The 20,322-nt window shown below is 55.9% G+C and overlaps 2 protein-coding genes across 7 annotated transcripts in view; both read right to left on the bottom strand.

Moving 5' to 3' along the window:
• Positions 1-975: 975 nt before the first annotated feature.
• Positions 976-19,283, bottom strand: MATK (megakaryocyte-associated tyrosine kinase). Of its 6 annotated transcripts, none has more exons than XM_082381688.1 (13): positions 19,262-19,283; positions 6,671-6,730; positions 6,175-6,288; positions 5,973-6,088; positions 5,667-5,886; positions 5,095-5,188; positions 3,625-3,690; positions 2,614-2,713; positions 2,454-2,538; positions 2,295-2,368; positions 1,985-2,180; positions 1,528-1,614; positions 976-1,432 (listed from the first exon to the last, which is right to left on the bottom strand). In XM_082381688.1, the coding sequence occupies exons 2-13, from the start codon at positions 6,677-6,679 to the stop codon at positions 1,193-1,195; spliced, it is 1,401 nt and encodes a 466-aa protein (XP_082237814.1). In that variant the 5' UTR covers positions 6,680-6,730; positions 19,262-19,283; the 3' UTR covers positions 976-1,192. The 6 variants fall into 6 exon arrangements, with proteins under 6 accessions (XP_082237814.1, XP_082237812.1, XP_082237811.1 ...); XM_082381686.1 differs by lacking the exon at positions 19,262-19,283 and adding an exon at positions 18,962-19,232; XM_082381685.1 differs by lacking the exon at positions 19,262-19,283 and adding an exon at positions 9,108-10,730.
• Positions 19,284-19,353: 70 nt separating this feature from the next.
• Positions 19,354-20,322, bottom strand: part of ZFR2 (zinc finger RNA binding protein 2) — a 45,917-nt gene continuing 44,948 nt past the window's right edge. The window contains exon 20 of the transcript XR_014241756.1: positions 19,354-19,434. The gene's annotated coding sequence lies outside the window, so the exon portion shown is untranslated. The remainder of the gene's footprint in view (positions 19,435-20,322) is intronic.

Raw genomic sequence — 20,322 nt, 5'->3', positions numbered from 1 at the left:
TTTCTCAGGCTCTGCTCAGGCAGGGGTGGGGCAGTCAAGGTGGGAGGCCGTGCTGTGGCCTGGTGTCCCCTCACCAGCTCAGGGGGTCCTGGGGAGGGGCCCACACCGAGCTGGCCAGAGACCCCCTCTCCAGGCAGCCTAGAGGCTGGCTGTCTGGGAGCGTCATCAGAGAGAGGATGGCTGACAGCCACAGTAATGGCTGAGCACCAGCTGTGTGCTCTCAGGCCTTCACTGGTGTGAGCCCTCAGGGTCCTCACGTCTCCCCGGAAAAGACGCCTGATCACAGAGGAGGCTTTGGGGGCCCATGGAGGGGGGCTGCCCCTCTAGTTTGCCCAGGACACCCTGAGTTTAGCACTAACATCCCCCATCCCAGACATGCCCTCAGTTTGACGCAGTGGCTCACGGCAAGCCCGGGCCACACAGCTACGGGTCGAGTCAGGATTCGAACCTGGGGGTGCAAGCCTGGAGCCCCCAGCCCCCGCTCGAGAGTGGACGGGAGGGGCAGGGCCTTGGGACAGGCCGTGTGGCTGGCTTTTTTCAGCGAGTGTTCCCTGGAGTCACCGGGTGAGGCTGTTGGGTCGTGACAGGTGGAGGACGTAGCCACACCGGAGTGCCCCAGGAGGGGACGAGGGTCAAGGCTGGGGAGAAGAGGATGCCAGGACAGGGGACTTGGATGTCCGCAGCCGCTGGTACTCTCCCACTGTCCTTTGCACCTGGGACCCTGAGGGCTACGGTGGGGTCCTTGCCACCAAAGGAAGTGGCGGACCCGTGGGTGATGGCAAGTGGCTCCACGGGTGGCTATGATCCCTGGCCTGGGGGTCTCCTGGCCCCATCCCAGGGGAAATATATGCCCCTCTGGGCTGCAAGGTCCTAGCGGGGTGAACCCCTCAGTGGGCAGACAACTGCGCAGGCAGATCACCCCCGGTGAGTGACGGGGCCCCCAGAGTGGTAGCAGAGAGAGACTCAGACACCCAGTCCTTGGAACCAGTCTTTATCCAGGCGCTAATCCTTCACTTCCCTGGGGCCATGGTGCCCAAGGGCTGCCCAGAGACCACCCCAACGCAGCCTGACCCTGTGATGTGAGCCGGGCAGGCAGTTCGCTGGCCCTGCCCCTCCTCAGGCCTGGCCCGAGTCCCCACCCTGTGCCCCCCACTGTCTCAGTCCTCTGGGGCCCGAGGCCCTGCAGGCAGGGTCAGGGCTCCTGGCTGCGGGGCAAGGTGGGACCGTCTGCATCCTGCCCCCCGTTGGGGGCCGAGGCGCCCGCGCTGCGCAGCTCCCGGGCCAGCTTCTCAGCCAGTTTGCGGAAGGGCGGCCGGCGAGCGGGCTCAGCCTCCCAGCAGCTGCCCATGAGGGCGTGGATGGGACCCGGGCAGCCCTCGGGGGGCTCCATGCGGTACCCCTTCTCCACGGCCTCTGACACCTCCTTCAGCGACTACGGGCAGAGGGCACGCCGGTGCGGGCTGGGGGTCAGGATCACGACCCCTAGACCTGCGGGGGACCCAGCGCCGCCCCCCCGCCCCTGCTCACCATCTTGGGGTACGGAGCCCGGCCATATGAGAAGACCTCCCACAGCAGCACCCCGAAACTCCAGACATCCGACTTGCTGGAGAACTTCTGTGGGGCCGGAGATCAGGGGGAGAGGGACCCCTCAGGGCTTCTGCCCCAGCCCCTGCTTCCTCCAGGAAGTCCCCCTGGGTTGACCTTTAGTCCCAGGCCTCCTCCCAATAGGCTCCTGCCTCTGAATCCGCCCCACCCCCCAACCCAGACTCAGTGCAAGAACGAGGTTATTCTTGCTCTCACTTGCTGAGCCCAAGACTGTTTCAGAAATGAGGAGACCAAGGCCCAGACTGGGGCTAAAAGGAACAATTATGGGCCAAGGGCTTACCAGGGAGGCGGAGCCATTCCCTTGGAGGTTCAGAGAGGCAAGAGACAGGCCCAGGGTCGCACAGTGGAGCTAGGGCCCTGGGGGGTAAGGGGGGCTCACCCCGTGTTTGAGAGCCTCGGGTGCCGTCCATTTGACTGGAAGCCGGCTGGAGTCCAGCCCCTTCCGCTCGGCTTTGGCCAGGCCAAAGTCGCTGACCTTGGCCACCAGGTCCTCGGACACGAGGATGTTCCGGGCAGCCAGGTCTCGGTGCACCAGCTTCTTGCTCTCCAGGTATTCCATGCCCTCGGCCACGTGCCTGGAGTGGAGGGGTGGTGGGCACGGGGCTCGGGTGCCTGGACCACAGACTTCCAAGGCCAGGCTCCTCCCTGCTCCGTGCCTCGGTCTCCCTGCCCCCGGGAGCCCCACTCACAGGGAAAACTGCAGGAGCTGGGGGGTGTTCACAAGGGCCCGGCCCCGCGTCCGTAGAAAATTCACCAAGTTACCCTGTGTGGGAGACACGGGTGGGGTGAGGGCTGCTGGAGGCTGCTCGGCCGCCGCACCCCGCCCGACCCTCGGGCCCTGCCCCCACCTTGCTCACGTGCTCCATGACGATGTAGAGGCCCTGGTGCAGGATGACACCCAGCAGACGCACCAGGTTCTTATGCTGCATCTTCCTGGGGGCAGGCGGGCGTGGGGTGAAGGTGGCTTGGACCCCCGCCCCAAGGTGCCCTCCCCTCACCAGGACTCACGTCATGACCGCCGTCTCGTCCAGGAAGGCCTGGGCTGTCACGTCGCACTTGATGTTCTTCACGGCCACCTTCTGTCCCAGGTACTCACCCTGCAGGACGGCTGGGGGCCAGTGGGGGAGGAGATCAGGACCCCACAGAGACTGGACAGACACAGGGACATACCCACTCACACTGACCCCCAAGGATGCCGATGCAGCGGTGGGTCCCCAGGCCTGGAAACCCCTCCCCTACAAGCTCCAGATCCCTGAGCAAAGAGAATCACCTAAACCAGTCTGCAAACTCCAGCCCTCGGGCCCAATCCAGTCCCATCGTGGGTTTTTGCAAGGCCCGCAAGCTCAGAATGGGTTTTTACATTTTTAAATGGTTGAAAAAAGATCAAGAGAAGAATATTTTTTGACATGAAAATTACACAGAATTCAATTTCAGGGTCCATAAATAAAGTTTTATTGGCACACGGCCATGCCTGTTCATCTCCCTGCGGCCTGTGGCTGCTTTCCTGTTACAAGGACAGAGCTCAGCAGATGTGACAGATGGAAAATACACACTCCAGCCCTTCCCAGAGAAGGTCTGTGAGCTCTGATCTAGGCCCCGGGGCCTTCCAGGATAATAACTTCAGGCAACGGCATCAAAACAGAGGGACCAGGGACTTCCCTGGCAATCTGGTGGTTAAGAATCAGCGCCTCCACTGCAGGGGGCGGGGGTTCCATCCCGGTTGGGGACTAAGATCCCTCACGCCGTGCAGTCTGGCCCGGAAAAAAAAACAACAACAAAACAAAAGAGGAACCAGAGGGACCAGCGTGCGCAAGAGCCCGGGGTTGTGAAGGACTCACACCCGCTGGGTGCCTGCCTGAACTACCTTTCTCCTGGCCCCAGCTGTCATGAACCTTCTTTCACAGAGAGGACCCCTTGGGTCCTCAGCCGCACAGCAAGTAGGTATCAAATGAGGATGTGAATTCATCTCTGGGACCCCCCCCCCACCCTCCTTCAGCCCCTGCCAGGCCCCCCGCTCACCTCCAAACTCTCCTTCTCCGATCTGTGCTCCCAACGTCAAATGCTGCAGGTTCAGTAACCAGCCGGCTGTCGGGGGGAGACCCGGTCAGAGGGCTGCCAGGTGCCAGCCCCTCCCACGGCAGCTCCACCTGGCGGGAGACCAGGCCGTGTCTCCCACGGCACACGTCCCCAGCAGTGGCCCAAGGGCGTGTCTGAGGCTCTGCACTCCTGGTACCAGTTATCAGGCGGCCAAAAGCAACAGAGCACTTCTCTGTTCCCTCTGGAGACTGTGTCCTTCCAAGGACCCTGTGGGCTCTTTCTTTACAATCCTTTATCCCCGACCACCCAGGGACACCCACACGGGCCAAAAAATACAACAGAGACTGGTAAAGCTTCCAGAACCTTCTGGTAAAGGTTCTGGAACCTTCCAGAATCTTCCAGCGCTCTAAGTCATCATCTGTGTTCCAGCTTCCCTGATCTTTCTCTCAAGCACCCCTGTGTTCTTCCCACCCCCGCCCCCAGCAGATTCTGTAGGTCTCCTCCTCTTCCTCCCCAAAGCCCCTCTCCAAATCACGAGCCCTTGAGTACTATCAGGCACGGTAACACCAGCCTCCACCCAGGTGCCATCCCCAAGACGCTTCCAAGGAGACAGCCACGATCACCAGGTTCAAAAGGGGTGGCCACGGTAGGGCACATTGGCTCTGAGCATGGAGGATTTCACTACTCAAGGGCTGGAAAAGCATTTCAGGTGAGGGGACTAGAAGGCACAACAGTACAGAGGCATGAGAGGAAACGAGGAGTCACACAACCCCAGGGGCTTGTGGAACAGAGGAAGGGCCTTGTAGATGAAGCAGGAAAGATAGCTCAGCCACAGGGGAAGGTTCTGGAAGGCAGTGGAGCTGCCCGAACTCCCTCCTTTAGGCAGGGGAGTGATACGGGTGATTTTCACGGTGGACAGCTGCCTCTGAGGCCACAGGGTTCGGGAGGAAGGGGGGAACTCCCCCCCAGGAAAGAGGCGGTCCGACTGGACGGTCTGAGGCTGGGCTAGAGCAGGGGCAGCCAAGCAGGGAGGGGCCGGGCGGCTTGCGGAATCTTAGTTCCCGGAAGGACCAGGGAGTGAACCCTTGCCCCCTGCAGTGGAAGCGCAGAGTCCTAACCACTGGAAGTCCTGGGGAGGGGCCAGGTTTAACAGGTGTTAGAACTTGCCCATGGAGAGGATGTGGGAGGGTGGGGGGCGTCGAGGATCTGCCCAGGGTTTCTGGCTCAGGGATGATGGGAACAGGGGCAGGGGCCGGGGTGGGGGGAAGCAGCAGGTGTGAGAACCAGATCAATATTGTGCCCCGCCCGGCCCAAGGGCACTCCAGGTCTTCTGCCTGCAGAGCCAGGCACAGCGACCTGCTCAGGTGATGTGGCCTTGGCCGTGTGCCCAGGCCCCAGGGCCCTGCCTCCCCAGGCCAGGCTAACACTGAGAGGAAGGGCGGGGCCCCCTACCCTTGGCCAGCTCCTCCTCCGCTGACTTGGTGCCCTGCTTTCTCTTGGGTTTCACCAGCTTCGTGCAGATGGCCCCCTTGTCCTTGCTGTAATGCTGCAGGGTGGGGCAGGGCAGAGGCAGCCATGAGCCCACCCCGTGGGTGAGGGAACTCCTGCATCCCATCCCCTTCCTAGGGAGGGATCTCTGGATGGGGTGGGTGGGAGCTGGGGAGGAGGAGAGGGGGTTCGTTCCCACAGGACTCTTTAGGCTGGTTTCCATGGGAACAGGAAAGGATGCAGACTAGCAGGAAACAGGAGGATGGGGAGTGTCTTGGCATTGGCATCAAATTGGAGGTTCCTAGGTGTCCCCAGAGTAGTCACCCCAGTCTCTGGAGGTGGGACCTGGAGGACTCAGACCAACTGTAGGGTTTGGTGGCCCATGGAGACCAGCCCCTCCTTCTCCCCACTGGGGAGCAGACACCTCTGGGGTCCCATGTCCAGCCAGCCGTTGGGGTAGGGCGGAGCCTGGCATCCCTCCATCTCCGCAATGGGGGGGCATGGGCTCTGGGGTCCCGGGCCTGTGGCGGCCACACCTCCACCATATCCATGAGGTTGCAGAAGCAGACCGCCTCGTCGATGGTGAGGTGGCCGTCGCGGTGCAGCACACGGTAGTGGATGACGTCACGGCCGAAGCTCACGCACAGCACGTAGTCGCCCGGGTGCCGCGCGGACTCTCGCACCAGGAACAGCCCGTCCTCGGGCGGCTGCAGTTGCTGCACAGCCTCCTGGCCTGAGATCTTCCCGTGGAACCACCTGCGGCCGGCGGGAAGGCGAGCTGGGCATGGCTGGCCGGGCCCCGCTGACCCCGCCCTGGTCCCGGTCTCTTCCCCACGACTCACGGCATGAGGCTGAGCTTGGGGTCCGCCGAGAGGGCCTCGCGCTCCCGCAGTGCGCCCGCCGCCAGCAACCCCTCCTGCCCGCTGGCGTGGTGCTTGGCGCGGTACCAGCTCTTGTTCTGCGGGAAGGGAGCCAGGTGGGGTCGGTGGGGTGGTTTCCTGGAGGAGTCCCCTCTCCCCAAGCACACCTCCGCACCCCACTCACCTCGCAGGCCTCCAGGATGGTGACCACGTCACCCTTGCGGAAGGCCAGCTCCCCGGGCTTGGGGCGCGTGTGCTCACACTTGGTGATGCATTGGGTGCCTGGGGCCCAGCGCCTCTAGCGGGGGGGGGGGGGGTGCCGAGAGGGGGAAAGGGGTCATGAGAGAGATGCGGGGGTGAGGGGAGAGAGAGGCCCAGAGGAGAGAGAAAGACTGGATTGAGGCAGAGACCACAAGCAGCACACAGCGAGAGAGGAGAGGAGAGAGGGTGAGGGAGCAGCGAGCAGAGGACATATCAGAGTGACAGAGCAGGGGCCCAGGGCAGGAGGGCGGGAGGAAAGGGTGAAAGAAGAGCAACACCAAGTGATAGAGGAAGACTGGCAGACACCGCCAAGGGGCCACGGGTCAGAGAGTAAACCTCCCACTCCCCATGGAGCGGAGCTCCTGTGGACTGAGCAGAGGAAGGGCCGGGGCACAGGCACCCAAGTTGGGGGTACTCACCGTTGGCATCCTGGCTGAGATGGGTGAGGGGTGCCAGGCGTGGAGGAAGCGAGGGCTCCCCTGGGGAGGGGGCAGAGACCAGCTGGAGAGCCCAGATTCAAGCGAGGCTGGGGCCCCAGGGGCCATGACTACCACTTCCAGCCCAGGCCAGGTGGAGGTGACAGCCAGCCGGCCTCCCCAAGCCCCTCTGGGGAGGTGGTCTTTCCCTGGGAGAGTTCCTTAGCATGGAGCCTGGCCCCGCCATCATCCCCAAAGGGAAACTGAGGCACAAGGCAGGCACAGAGCAAGTGGCCAGGGGCTGACTCAGGCCCCAGCAGCCCACACAGTGCGTGGGGAGCTTGGAGCCACCTAATGGAGCCTGGTTCTTCCTCTTTTCTGGTAAGTAGGCAGGGACAGGACAAGGAAATACAGGATGATTCAAGGTCATTCCTAAGAATCTCTGACCCTGGAGGGGGTGGGGGCCAGAGCAGTGCAGCCCTGCTGGGCTCCTGTGGCCGCCAGCTGAGCCTCTCTCCTCTCCCACCCCACGCCGACCCAGGACGGACACACAAAGTCCCTCACTGCTGCTGGGGCCCGGGCATTTCCTCCCCCTGCTTCCCCCATGGACCCCACCAGGTGGCTGGGCAGTGGGACAGGTTGGGAGGGGTGAGTCTCTGCTCCTCGAATATATGCCCCCAGAAATCCCCAGCCCTACGTGTACTCACACGCATACTGATCCATGTACACACGAGAACACACAGAAACACACAGGTGGACACAGGTAACCACAGGCACGCGGGTATGCAAGCAAAAGCAGGTTCTCCTAGAGACAGTTGTGCACACACGTCTACACGTGTGAACACACGCACAGACTCTCGGACATTCGGAAACGTGTGTACCGGCCCCCCCCCCCCCACAAACCCACACTTGAACACCTGGGCGCCAGACGCTGGGCCACTCGGGCACGCAGAGTTACACGCAGGGCCGCGCACATGCAGCTCGGAGACACGCGCACATCCCTCCACGTGGACCCGCGGATACACACACCCAGGGGCTTGCAGACACGCACACCCGCACCCACAAAAATACCACCCCACCCCACCCCGCTCCTGGTCGCATCTAACCACCCCCGCCCCAGCCGCGTACCGGCCGCGCGCCCTGGACGCGCACGCTCGCGCTCGCACACCGGCCCCTCCCGCGCTCGCCCGGCATAACCCCACCCGCGAGCCCTTGGGGTCCCTCCACTGTCCCACCGTCTCTCCCCACCATCCCCACCGGCGCGCTCACCTGTTCAGGGGTCGTCCCTGGGCCGCACCCCGCGCCCGCCCCCAGGAGGGCCCCCGCGCCCCGGCTGCGCACCCCAAGGCGGCCCCGGCTGCACAACTTGGAGCAAGTTGCTCCGCTTCCTCATTTTGGGGGGGAAGGCTGGGATTGAGGAGCGGGGGATCGGGAGGCGCGGCGGCCTGGGAGGCCCCCGCGGGTCCTAGCGCCGGTCTTACTGCGGTCTGCTTAGCGCGCCGCCGCCGCCGGCGGCCCCTCCCCGCCCCGCCTCCGAGGCCCCAGGCGCCTCCTGCACGGCCCGGGCGGGGGCTGGCGGCGTTCTCGGGCTGCACGCCGCTCCCCGGCCTGGCGCTGCGGGGCGCGCACCCCTGCCCATTCCGGAAACCCACACCTTGGAGCGTGGAGCCAGTGCCGCGCGGTCACAGGGAGGGGAAGGAGAGTGAGCTTCCCGTCCGGGGAGGTAAGCAAGCCACAGAGCCCAGACAACACTGTGGACCCTTCTGACTGGGATTCCAACGCCCTCAGTCAACTCCTCTAACAACAAGGATCTCATTTCAGTACCTGGCCCCTGGAGAGGGCTGCTGGTGCCTGGAGCAAAGAAAGCCCTCAAAATGTCAACCACTATGAATATCCTTATCATCATCAACGACATTAAGGGAAAATTGGGGCCACAGGAAAAAAATCATCTGGAACTGGAGGCCTCCTGGCAGAGCAGCCATCCTTGGACGATAAGAGTGGGGCCTCCACAGCGCCAACCCAGCTGTGCCAGAGGCAGGTGCTGCCCCCTCCCAGCCTCAGTTTCCTCCTCTGTAGGGCCAGGCAGCACCAGCTTCCAGCTCAGAGGACAACTTGATGAGCATTTGATGGCCTGGGGGCCTGGCTCTCAGCTGTCGCTCTGCGCTCTCCCCTACAACTCTTTCTATGAGTGGAGGACTCCGCTTGGACAAGGATGAAGCTGATCTCAGCAGGGTGATGAAGCAAGATGCCCAGAATTTAATTTTCTGGTACCCCAGAAGGCTGTCTGTGCCCCTAAGATGTCATGTGACTTCTGGCAATAGAGGCCCAGTTACAAGAATTACAGATATTCAATATCATGCAATATTATGCAACAAAAACTAGGAAACTATGTGTATTAAAATGCTAAAATCTCTGGTTGTCAAAAACAACCACCACTTACCTGGAATGTGATACAATACAAACTGCACAATCCCATTCACGTTACACAGGAGACAGTAAGTCCAAGGGGAACATTCCAGAAGGGGACCCTCCAACCGGCAAAGGGTTATTCCCAGTGAAGGAAGCAGGTAGGAGGCGAGCAAGGGGGAGGACGTCTTTCTCTGTGGTGGTGTAATTTACTGATGCTGGCAGCGTTTGCAGGGAGCTTTCCTGCTCGTCTGTCTCCCTGTGCTCCATGGATCTGGCTGTGGGATCATCCCAGGGTGTGCCCCAGCCCCCCCTTCCCAGCCACGGGTGCTGCTTTGGACCAAGGGGCTGGGGACCCTGCAGCCAGCATTCAGCAGGGTCACTGGGGGCCAACCATATATGGCAAACCATCATCACTTGCCCAAAATAGAAATGCAGCGTCAAAGTAGCCACAGCGGAAACCCAGCAGCACCATTAGAGTCACACCAGCCACTCCAGCGGCCCCAGGCCCACAATGGAAGTCTGCCTGCTCTGCTCAGCAAGGCCATGAGCCTGTGCTTAAGACACCCCAACACCCCATGGAGACTTTCTCCTTGATGCAGCCAGAGAGATGGGAGGAGGTCGAAGGGGTCTGCTTTCTCTCTCTGCAAAACCATGATACTTGGTGTCTGAGAAACATCGACATCCTCCCCAGGACCCCCAGGGGTCCTTGTCTCACACTCTGGGAGGCCCTTCCCTGGAATGAATAACCAGAGAAACCAGAGGTGTTGAGACTGGAGGACAGTCTTTTTTTTTTAATTTAGTTTTATTTATTTATTTTTGGCTGTGTTGGGTCTTCGTTGCTGCGCGCAGGCTTTCTTTAGTTGCGGCGAGCGGGGGCTACTCTTCATTGTGGTACGCGGGCTTCTCACTGCAGTGGCTTCTCTTGTTGCGGAGCACAGGCTCTAGGCGCGCTGGCTTCAGTAGTTGTGGCACGCGGGCTCAGTAGTAGTGGCTTGCGGGCTCTAGAGCGCAGGCTCAGTAGTTGTGGCGCATGGGCTTAGTTGCTCTGTGGCACGTGGGGTCTTCCCGGACCAGGGCTCGAACCCGTGTCCCCTGCATTGGCAGGTGGATTCTTAACCACTGTGCCACCAGGGAAGCCCTGGACGGCAGTCTTAAAAGGAGACAGCATCAGGTGCCCAAAGCAACAAGGGCTGGCCTGGGTGAGGGAGGCCCCCATGGTGTGGGCATGGGGCATGGAGCTGTGCCTGACTCTAGGGGGACAGATTTGAGTCCAGGGTTTATTTGGGTCATAAGGGGTGAGCTCCCCATCTCTGGAGGCAACCAAGAATCAGCCACTTTGAATCACAAAGACGCTATGGCTCTTCCAGTCCCTGGAGGTGGCAATACCAGTTTCTCCTGTCTCTTGCCTTCTACCAGCCAGAAGCCAGTTGGTAGCCACATCAGGGATCGGTCTCCCAGACTTCCCCAGTGCCAGGCTCCTCACCCTCCACATTTCAGTCCTGTTGACTTGATTCCAGAACTTCTCTGACCCCACCCCGCCCCAGGCAAGCCATGTGGTGCAGGCTGGTGACACAGAAGCCCCCTCCCTGCTCTCCCAGTTGCCTCCAGTTTTCCACCTTGCTATCATACACCTTCCACTGCACCAACAAGGGATGAAAATGTGGTCGTGCCCCCCCCCCACTCCACACTCTATACCCTTGCATAGCTCCCCACTGCCCGAGGACAGAGCCTCAAATGCTCAGTCTGGCACTCAGGGCAAATGCTCAGTCTGGCACTCAGGGCCTCCAGCTGACCCCCCGGGCCTCTTCTCCTGCTCCTACCAAGTATCTCCCAGTCTGGCAGCGCTGAACTGCAGGAGCTTGCCTGGCTGTCCCCTCTGCCTGGGATGTCCTACCCCCCTTGCCCAGCGGGCATCCCCAGCTCTCGCCATCTTTATCAAGCCTTCTCCCATGCCCCCTCCCTTCTCAGAGTAAGACCTCACTTCTATGCCCTGAAAGGACACAACACTAGCCCTCTCATCTTGCTGTGTGACGGGCGTGGACCTGGCCTTGGTGACTAAGCCCATCAGCCTGCCTGAGAAGGAACCAGCCCAGGGGAAGCAGAGAGACTGAACCCCTCGGGGAGAATTCAAATGCTTGGATCCAGCCATGCCTGGAGTTCATGCTCTGCCTAGTGTTGGAAGCTGGTCTTTGCTTTTTGGTGGCTTCGGGAGGGGGTTTCTGCCACTTGCAACCAAAGGGATTCCTAATACTGAAAATGGGACCAGAAGTTGGGTGTTGAAATGAACGGAATCGGGGCTTCCCTGGCGGTCCAGTGGTTAAGACTCTGCGATTCCAATGCAGGAGGTGTGGGTTCGATTCCTGGTAGGGGAACTAAGATCCCACATGCCGAGTGGCCAAAAAAAAAAAAAGAAAAGAAAAGAAATGAACGGACTCCATGATGTGGAACTGGTGAGTCAGATTAGGTTGCCCTAAACCTAGCTAGGAAGAGGGAACTCCTGGGTGTCCCCTTCCACAGCCGATAAATCCGCCGTCCACCCACCCGGTCACGTGGCGCTGGCAACAGAGGAGCCCTGATGGACCTACCCCATCCCCCTCCCAAAGGCCTTTCTTTTGCTCGTCCAAATCTCACTGTTCCTCACCTTTCTCATCTTTCTCCTGTTTTCACTGTTGCAGTTTGCCCAACCCTCCCTTCTCCAAACTCCTGGAGATTATTGGGGCCAATCCTCTCTCTTTGGAATTGGAGCAGCTGAGACAGAGAGGCGAGGCTGCTTGCCCTTGGTCACACAGCTGGCTGGGGCTGAGAGTCAGGCCCGCGGACTCCCCCACTGGGGTTCTAAACTTCTCAAGTGCGGGGCACATTTCTTATTCTCCTTTACTAATACAGAGGAAAATCGTAGTAGGCATGAATAAAGGGCATCATGTGACAGGCACTTTACATAATGCATCAGTTGGAATTAGGATTGGTTACACGGGGTGGAAGACCCCCAGTGCTAGAGGTTTGAATTAGATAGGAATTAATCCTCTCTGAGGGAGGCTATCCAGGGCTGTGACAGGGACCCAGGCTCCTGCCATCTTCTGGCTCTGCCTTTCTCAGCACTTGAATTTCCACCTCTTGATCCAATATGACTGCTCAAGCTCCATCCATCCCATCTGCATTCCAGCCAACAGGAAGCAGGAAGTTTCAGAGAACAATGGTGCACCTCTTCCCTTTAAGGACTTTTCCTGCAAGATGCACATGACACCTTCTCTTCTTCCCATTGGGTAGAATTTAGCTACAAGGCCAAACCCAGGAGCAGGGGAAGCTGGGAAATATGGACTTTACACTAGGGGCCAAGGAAGAGGGGGAGGCGGGAGCATTGGCCTCCTCTTCCTCAAAGCTCCCAGGCTCACTCCCACCTCAGGGCCTTTGCATTCCTGTTCCTCCTGCCTGGGACACTTCCCCAGACATGCCCAACATTCCAGAAACCCCACAGAATATTTCAACCCGCTGACACTTCACACCCCCTTCCTTTGAAGCTCTGTAGAACTACCACGTTCAGAGAGAACATATATTTTACTTTATCTTGTTTACGGGCTGCGTCTTCTCTAGAACGTCAGCTCCCTGAAGGCAGGGATTTTGGACGGTGTCATTCACTGCTGTGGCCTCAGTACCTGGCACACAGCAGGTGCTCAGAACATACTTTTTAAGCCAGTGAATGTTGGGGAGAGAAGAGGTAATGAGCAGTGCCTGTCACTTGTGAGGTGAGCGCTCTCATTGGACCCATTTTGCAGATGAGAAAGCTGAGGCTCAGAGGGTGCCATGCTCCAGGACATGGGAAGTGGTGGGCTGGGCTTTAAGCTCAGGCCCATCTGGCTCCAGGGCCCACATACCGGCTGCCCGGCAAGGTGTGGGGCACACGGTAGACCTCCCAAAGAGAATGCGCCAGCAACAGCTTTCTGGATGTGGAGGGGCAGGTGAGGCAGGGCAGCTGCTGCCAGGTGTGGGGACAGCTGAGCTGTGGGGACCCAGCGGATCCTCGGCTGGAGCACGCCGGATCAGACTGCCCCAGTTAACACACCTTTAAATTTAGCTTTTTCTCCCTGCCAGGGGACGCAGGGGATTCAGCGCAGGAATACTCCCCTCTTTCGAGGAAAAATGCTTTGCAACCAGAGTGCGGTCTGCTGGGCCATTCTTGACTTGTCCAAGGAAGGGCCTCTTGGACAACCCGCTTTGGGTGCCAAGGGTGAGCTTCAGGCAGATCTGCCTTTGATGGGAGAGGGTGCCTGCTCTTCCCCCATGTCCCTTGGTCCCGACTTCCTTGTACCAAAGGTGGAGGTGGGCACCTCACTTCCCAGGCATGCTCAAGGGTTCAGTATATGTAACCTGGGTCTGTGTCACCTCTTGGCTTGGAACTTTCCCCTGGTGCCTGCTGTGCTCGTGAAACCCAGCTCCCCGCTGTGGCTTGGCAGGCCGCTGTCACCTCTCTGCTCCCAGGTCTCTCCTATTCCTCAAATGCTCCAGGCACCGTCCAGCCTCAGGGCCTTTGCACGTGCTGTTTTTGCCTCCTAGTGTGTGCTCCTCTCAGCTCTTCGCAAGGCAGGCTCCTTCTTATCATTTCCAACTCCTCCAAGAGACCGTGCCTGACCACTCAGAGGGGCCACCCACCATCAAAGCCTAAATCACTGCCGGTTACCCTGTCTTACTCGCTCCTGTTGATTGCCTTTGACTCGCCTTGCTCCCCTTGACAGAGTGTAGGCTCCGTGAGCGAGGGCAGGGACTGGCTGTGGCCTGGGCAAGCATTTATCTCTGGAGCCTGGCACGCGGTAGGCCCTCCCAGAACAAATGAACGCAGAGTTGTGTGAGAGGGTAAAGTTAGAGGGACAGCAGGCGATCCACAAGGCACCGGAAGACTTGCCCCTGTGCCCCTGCTCCAGGATCCCACCTTGATCCTCCCCATCCTGTCCCCGACACCCTCATCCTCTAACGTAGGAGTCAGCAAACTCTCTGTCAAGGGCCACATGTCTTGACTACTCAGCTCTGCAGTTGTAGCTCGAAAGCCACCACAGAGAGAGAACACAAGGGAAAGAGAACAGGTATGGCTGCATTCCAATAAAACGTTACTTATGGATGCTGAAATTTCAACTTCATGTACTGTTCACATGTCATGCAATATTGTGACTCTTTTTTCCCCGCCGTTTAAAAATGTAAAGAACCGGGCTTCCCTGGTGGCGCAGTGGTTAAGAATCCGCCTGCCAATGCAGGGGACACAGGTTCGAGCCCTGTTCCGGGAAGATCCGACATGCCGCGGAGCAACTAAGCCCGTGCGCCACAACTACTAAGCCTGTGCTCTAGAGCCCTCGAGCCACAACTACTGAGCCCGAGTGCCACAACTACTGAAGCCCACAGGCCAAGAGCCCATGCTCCATGACAAGAGAAGCCACCGCGATGAGAAGCCTGCGCACCTCAACAAAGAGTAGCCCCCGCTCGCCGCAGCTACAGAAAGCCCACACGCAGCAACGAAGACCCAACACAGCGAAAAATTAATTAATTAATTAATTAATTAATTAAATTTTAAAAATATTTTTTAAAAAATGTAAAGAACCATTTTTAGCTCACTGGATGCACAAAATCAGATGGTGTGCGCTAGATGGTGGGTAAGTGGGCTGTAGTTTGCTGACCTCTGGTCTCTCTCTGTCTTTATTTTCTTATAAGTAGGCACATTTTCTAATCTATTTGATCCTGTAAGTGCACTTCTCATCTATTAAATTAAATGTGTCGCTATTCATGGCACATAGTAAGCTCTCAAGTGCTCTCCAAACTACATAAAGCTCCCCGACTCAGCGATGAGCCCCTCGAAGGTATGGATGTTTTCTTCTTGTCAAAATTAATAGTAGCAATACTTGTAGAGTGTTTGGCTGTGTGCTGAAGACTGTGCGAAGCTTAAAAAAAACTGTTTTAAACAAAGCACTGTGTGTCTCACTCCCCAAGGGCTGCCACTGCAGTTTCTATTGGCTGTTTCTCTGGCATTTGCTTCCATCTTCCTGAATAATGGTTTACACATCTCTGGATTTACCAGTTGAACACTGTCCATTGATTTCCTACTCCTGAAAGTATAGATTTAGCTCTATTAGGCATATTGCTCTCCCAAAAGTTATATCACAACTTTTGTTTAAATGAATATTCAGTGGTTATGTTATTATATGTAAATATTGTTCACGGTGCAACAGTGTGCACTAAGGAACACTTTTATTTTCTAGGACTTGTTTTTTGATTTTCCTGGAGTTAGTGATTGCCTTTGTTTTTTGTGTGTCTGTGACTCTCTCCCCGAGCCCCTCAGGTGGAACTAACTTCTCCACACGGGGCAGTTGTTGCCCGGCTGTGCTTCTGGCTCCTCTTCTTCAGTGCCTGGGATTCCTGGGATGTAGCTCCAGTTTCTTGGGGTAAGGTCTCCTGTTTCTTGGTTTGTGCCCTTGTTTTGGGAAGGTATGCTCCCTGGGCATTTCCAGAGAAAGTGTTTTCCTTCAGCTCTCCTGTGTGATTGGTGGTTTGGCTGAGGACAAGTGTTCTGAGTAGTGGATACTTGCCTTAGGTCTTCCAGCTTCCAGTCTTGGGCAGTTGAACAATCTGAACTGTTCTGCTTCCTCATTTTCTGCTTGTCACTCCCTTTCTCTCTGGAAGCTTGTAGAATCTGCTCCATCTTCTCTTTATTCTCCACATCCTGCATTTTCACAGTGTGGGTTTGGTGTGGGTCTATTTTTCACCTGTGGTGCTGTACATTCAGTGGGCTCTATCATATCTTCCATTCCTGGCAAACTTTCTTGGATGATGTCACTGGTGATTTTCCACTTTTAATTTCTCTGGTCTCTCTCTGTGGAACTCTTCTTTGTCATATATTGGGCTTCCTGGATTGATCTAATTTTCTTGTCTACATTTTTTTCTTTTTATCTTCTCATTCTGTTTTTTTTTCTTCCAACGCTTCTGTTGCCATTTGAATTTTGATCCTCAGGTTTTTCATTTCCAAGAGCTTTTTCTGGTTCTTTGAATGTTCCTTTTCAAAAGGCAAATTTAAATTTGCTTCCTGGCTAGTGAACTTTCTATTCGCTCTCTGAGGATAATACATATGCATAAGGTTTTTTTCTAGAATTGCTTTCTTCTGTTATCATTCTCTCTTTCCTCCAAGTTACTTTTCCCCCCTCTCCTTGGGTTTTGGCCTCTTCGCTGGTTAACATGAGGGGAGGGCTACAGAGCTGACAGGAAGCCCCTCGCCATGGGAGTGGCTTCACTCTGGGGGTGATTGTGGGGGGACTGGCCACTGTTGGGGAGTCCCCGAACATCAGCAGCACCTTTAGGGCTTTTCTCACACATGGAACATGGCGTGACTTCCATTTTAATCACCGGTTTTCACTCTCACCCCTGCCCTCCATCATGCCCGTGTCCCTGAGGCTAAACCTTTCTGGGCAGCAAGTGTTTAAAAAAATGCATTTTATTACTGAGTTCTCCCCACAGCTCTACAAGTTTGCTGCTATGAGTTTTAATCCGATTTTATAAGAGGCTCAGGAGGTGAAGTGAGCACCTGACACCCCATGGCTAATATGATAAAGGGCCACGGAGTCACCCTCACTGCAGGAAGTGAAAACTCTGGTTCATCTTTGGGTTCTCCCAAGAAAGTGGTGTTTGCTGATTGAAACTGAATAAATTTCAACATTCTCAAAGGGAGACACAGGGAGGCCCTATGAGTGATGGCCCATGGCACATAATAGGTGTTCAATCAACATGTGTTGAATGAATGAGATAATGAAAGAACAGCATAATGAGGATATAAGACGTGGCAGAATGAAACCTAACTGTTAAACGTATGTGCAGAAAAGAATTTTGGAAAATAAGAGGGCACAGTCCTGACCTGGGGACGGTGAATGAGGCTCCTTTGTCTACAGTGTGGGGGGAGGTGTGAGGGGGAACTCGCAAACCTCTGGTGGAATGCGGTCTTCCACATGGAAGTTTCAAATGTCTTAAAATGTTCATGCCTTTCGATCTTGGGCATCTGTGGAAGGGAGAGAATCCCAAATGTTCAGGAACGTGTTTGCAGAGGTATAATTTATAATTTGAAAACAATCTAAATGTCCAACAGTAGGGGAACAGTTAAGCAAAGTAGGGTATGTTCATTTGGTGGAATGTTATGCAGCTATTAAAAATTACATCTCTTGGGCTTCCTTGGTGGTGCAGTGGTTAAGAATCTGCCTGCCAATGCAGGGGACACGGGTTCGAGCCCTGGTCTGGGAAGATCCCACATGCCGCGGAGCAACAAAGCCCGTGAGCCACAACTACTGAGCCTGTGCGTCTGGAGCCTGTGCTCCGCAACGGGAGAGGCCGCAACAGTGAGAGGCCCGCGCACCGCGATGAAGAGTGGCCCCCACTCGCCGCAACTGGAGAAAGCCCCCGCACAGAAACGAAGACCCAACACAGCCAAAAATAAATAAATAAATTAAAAAAATTTTTTTTAAAAATTACATCTCTTCATAGTAGCCAAAAAGTGGAAATGACCCACATGTCCATCAACTGGTGAATGGATAAAATGTGGTCCATCCACACACTGGAATATTATCATCCATAAAAAAAGAGTGAAACACTGACATACACTGCAACGTGGATGGACCTTGAGAACATGATGCTCAGTGAGAGAAGCCGGACACAGAAGGACACACAGTGTGTGATTCCATTGACGGGAAACGTCCAGAACAGGCAAATCCACAGAGACAGAAAGTGGATTCATGATTGCCAGGGGCTGGGGAGGGGGATGGGGAGTGACTGCTAATGGGGATGGGGCTTCTTTGGGGGATGATGGAATGTTCTGGAATTAAATATTGGTGATGGTTACACAACGCTGTGAAAATACCAAAAACCACTTAGTCATACACTTTGAAATAGAGTGGTGAATTTTATATTATGTGTATATTAGCACCATAATAATAATGAAAAAGATTTGTCTCCAAAGGTCTCCAGAAGAATTAAGTTAGAAAAGTATATCTAAGCACCTTGAAAACACAGTTGAGAAATCAAAGTTGTTATAATGTCAACTGAAGAAAAGGAGGAATCAAAGTCGTATAAACAGCCCATCTGTAACCAAGAGTGTAGAAGATGAGAAAACTGGAAGGAAACACAGAGTATTAACAGTGGTTGACTTTGTTTCCCTTCTTCCATTCTTCTGAAACTTCCAAGATTTTTGTAATTGGAAAAACCCAATGCATTAAAAAAATTTTTTATTGTGTTAAAATAGACATAAAATTCACCATTGTAACCATTTTTAAGTGCACAGTTCAGTGGCATTAAGTACCTTCACATTGTTGGGCAACCATCCCCACCATCATCTCCAGAACTTTCCCATCTCCCCAAACTGAAACTCTGTCCCCATGAAACACTGACTCCCTCCCCCCTCCCCCAGCCCCTGGCCCCCACCATCTACTTCCTGTCTCTGTGGATGTGACTCCTCTAGGGACCTGCTATGAGTGGAATCAGACAGTATTTGTCCTTTTGTGTCTGGTTTCTCTCACTGAGCATCATGTCCTCAAGGTTCATCTACGTTATTTGTAGCAGGTGTCAGAATCTCTTTCCTTCTTAAGGCTGAGTAATATTCCACTGTATGGATGGACTACATTTGTTTATCATCTGTTAATGGATACTTGGCTTTTGGCTTTTTCCCACATTTTGGCTGCTGTGAATCATGTTGCGGTGAACATGGGTGTGCAAATATCTGCTTCCCAGTACACTTATTTTTCAGAACTTGGGCAGATATAAACAGGGTGATACCCACCCACACACACCCCTTACCCCGGGCGGCCCTCTCCACCTTAAGGAGAAACATGGGTCCTCTGGCTTGTCCACTCAGCAGAGCCTTAATCCGCTTACCTGAAACATCTTCTCATTCCGGAAGCCAAACTAACGGGTGACCAGGGAGAAGATGGAGCCAACATTTCCCCAAACAAGCCTCGGACTGGCTGAGCCTTGGAGATGCTCCCTCTGCCACCGAGTGCAACTTATTTGGACCAGGAGACGCAGTGCATTTTCGTGGCTCTCTTTCTGTGTTATTGGTGACTTTGCAGGTGAGGTTGGCAGATCTGCACTTTCACGTGTGTCTCTCCTGGACTGCCTGCCAGGTCTGGCTCCAGCCCTGCCCACACGGCCCCGCGTCATCCCTCCTACACTCACCACCGTCTCCTAGCAACCAGGCTGTCCCACCGGCAGCCCGAAGCCTGAGGTCCTGCGTCGCTGTTTTGGGCTGCTTGTCCCCGCTCAGCGGTCCGAATTCTCAAGTGCCTGGTCCCGCGTCTCCCCGCCAGCTGCCAGCCTGCTCTGGGGTCCTCTGCCCGGTGGGGAGAGGGCTGGAAAGACGAGAAGCAACCGCTCTTCAGGCCTGCAGCGAGCACCATAGCCCAGGTGTCCCATCCATCTGGACCGAGTACATCGCTAACCAGCTGTCTGATTTTGTGGCTGCATTGCCTAAACTCGGTGTTCTAGAGTTGCTGGTGGGTGGGGGTGGTGGTGCAGATTTAACTCTCTGTCAACTGGATTGGTCTTACACCACCTGAGGGAGATCACATCCGTCTTCCCTAGGAGACAGGGATGGGATGGTGTGCAGTGGGTCGTGAGATTTCCCGGAGCTGCTACTGCCAGGATGTGAGGATGTGAGGAAGGCTCATGGTAGCGGGACAGGGGCTTTCCACAAAAGTGCAGCAGTGATGGCCACCCCTGAATGCCAACCCGTTCTCCCTTCCCTTCATCCTCTCGCCACCACATTAGCCAAAGGCTCTCATCCTGATGGGTACAGCAATCTCCTGGGATGACACCGAAACAAACGGTGTCTTCTTATCTGCTAGGAGATGAATCCCTCCAACACAGACACCCATCCTTGAGGGTCAGAGCATGGTTTCAAGCATTAACATATTTACTGAACTTGGTCTATTCTAGACCTGGGGTGCTGTGGTAAGGCAGATACACTTGCTGCCCGCAGACAGTTCACAGCGTGGGAGCAAGGCAGATAACAAATGATCTTAATCAGTGGCGTGTGGCATAAAGGAAATGAATAGGGTTATGTGACAGGTTGAGGTGGTCAAGGAGGCCTCTCTGAGACCCAAAGGAGGAGAGGAGCAGCTGGCCATACAGGCCAGGGGAAGAGCTTAACAGGCAGTGGGAAAAGCACGTGCAAAGGCCCTGGGGCAGGAAGAAGTTTGGCTGGTTCCCTGAGGACCAGCAGAGACTAGTAGGTCTGA

This window comes from Balaenoptera borealis (assembly GCF_965194805.1).
Source record: "Balaenoptera borealis genome assembly, chromosome: 2".
NCBI classification, from domain to species: Eukaryota; Metazoa; Chordata; class Mammalia; order Artiodactyla; family Balaenopteridae; genus Balaenoptera; species Balaenoptera borealis.
This window is presented reverse-complemented; position numbering and strand designations above follow the sequence as displayed.

Excerpts from the sequence above, each read along its gene's own strand:
- MATK (XM_082381684.1), bottom strand. The coding sequence starts at position 6,796 with ATGGCCCCTGGGGCCCCAGCCTCGCTTGAATCTGGGCTCTCCAGCTGG. Across the intron at positions 6,289-6,670 it reads TCTCAGCCAGGATGCCAACG|AGGCGCTGGGCCCCAGGCAC; the intron begins GTGAGTACCCCC and ends CCCCCCCGCTAG. Across the intron at positions 5,189-5,666 it reads ACCTCATGGATATGGTGGAG|CATTACAGCAAGGACAAGGG; the intron begins GTGTGGCCGCCA and ends CCCACCCTGCAG.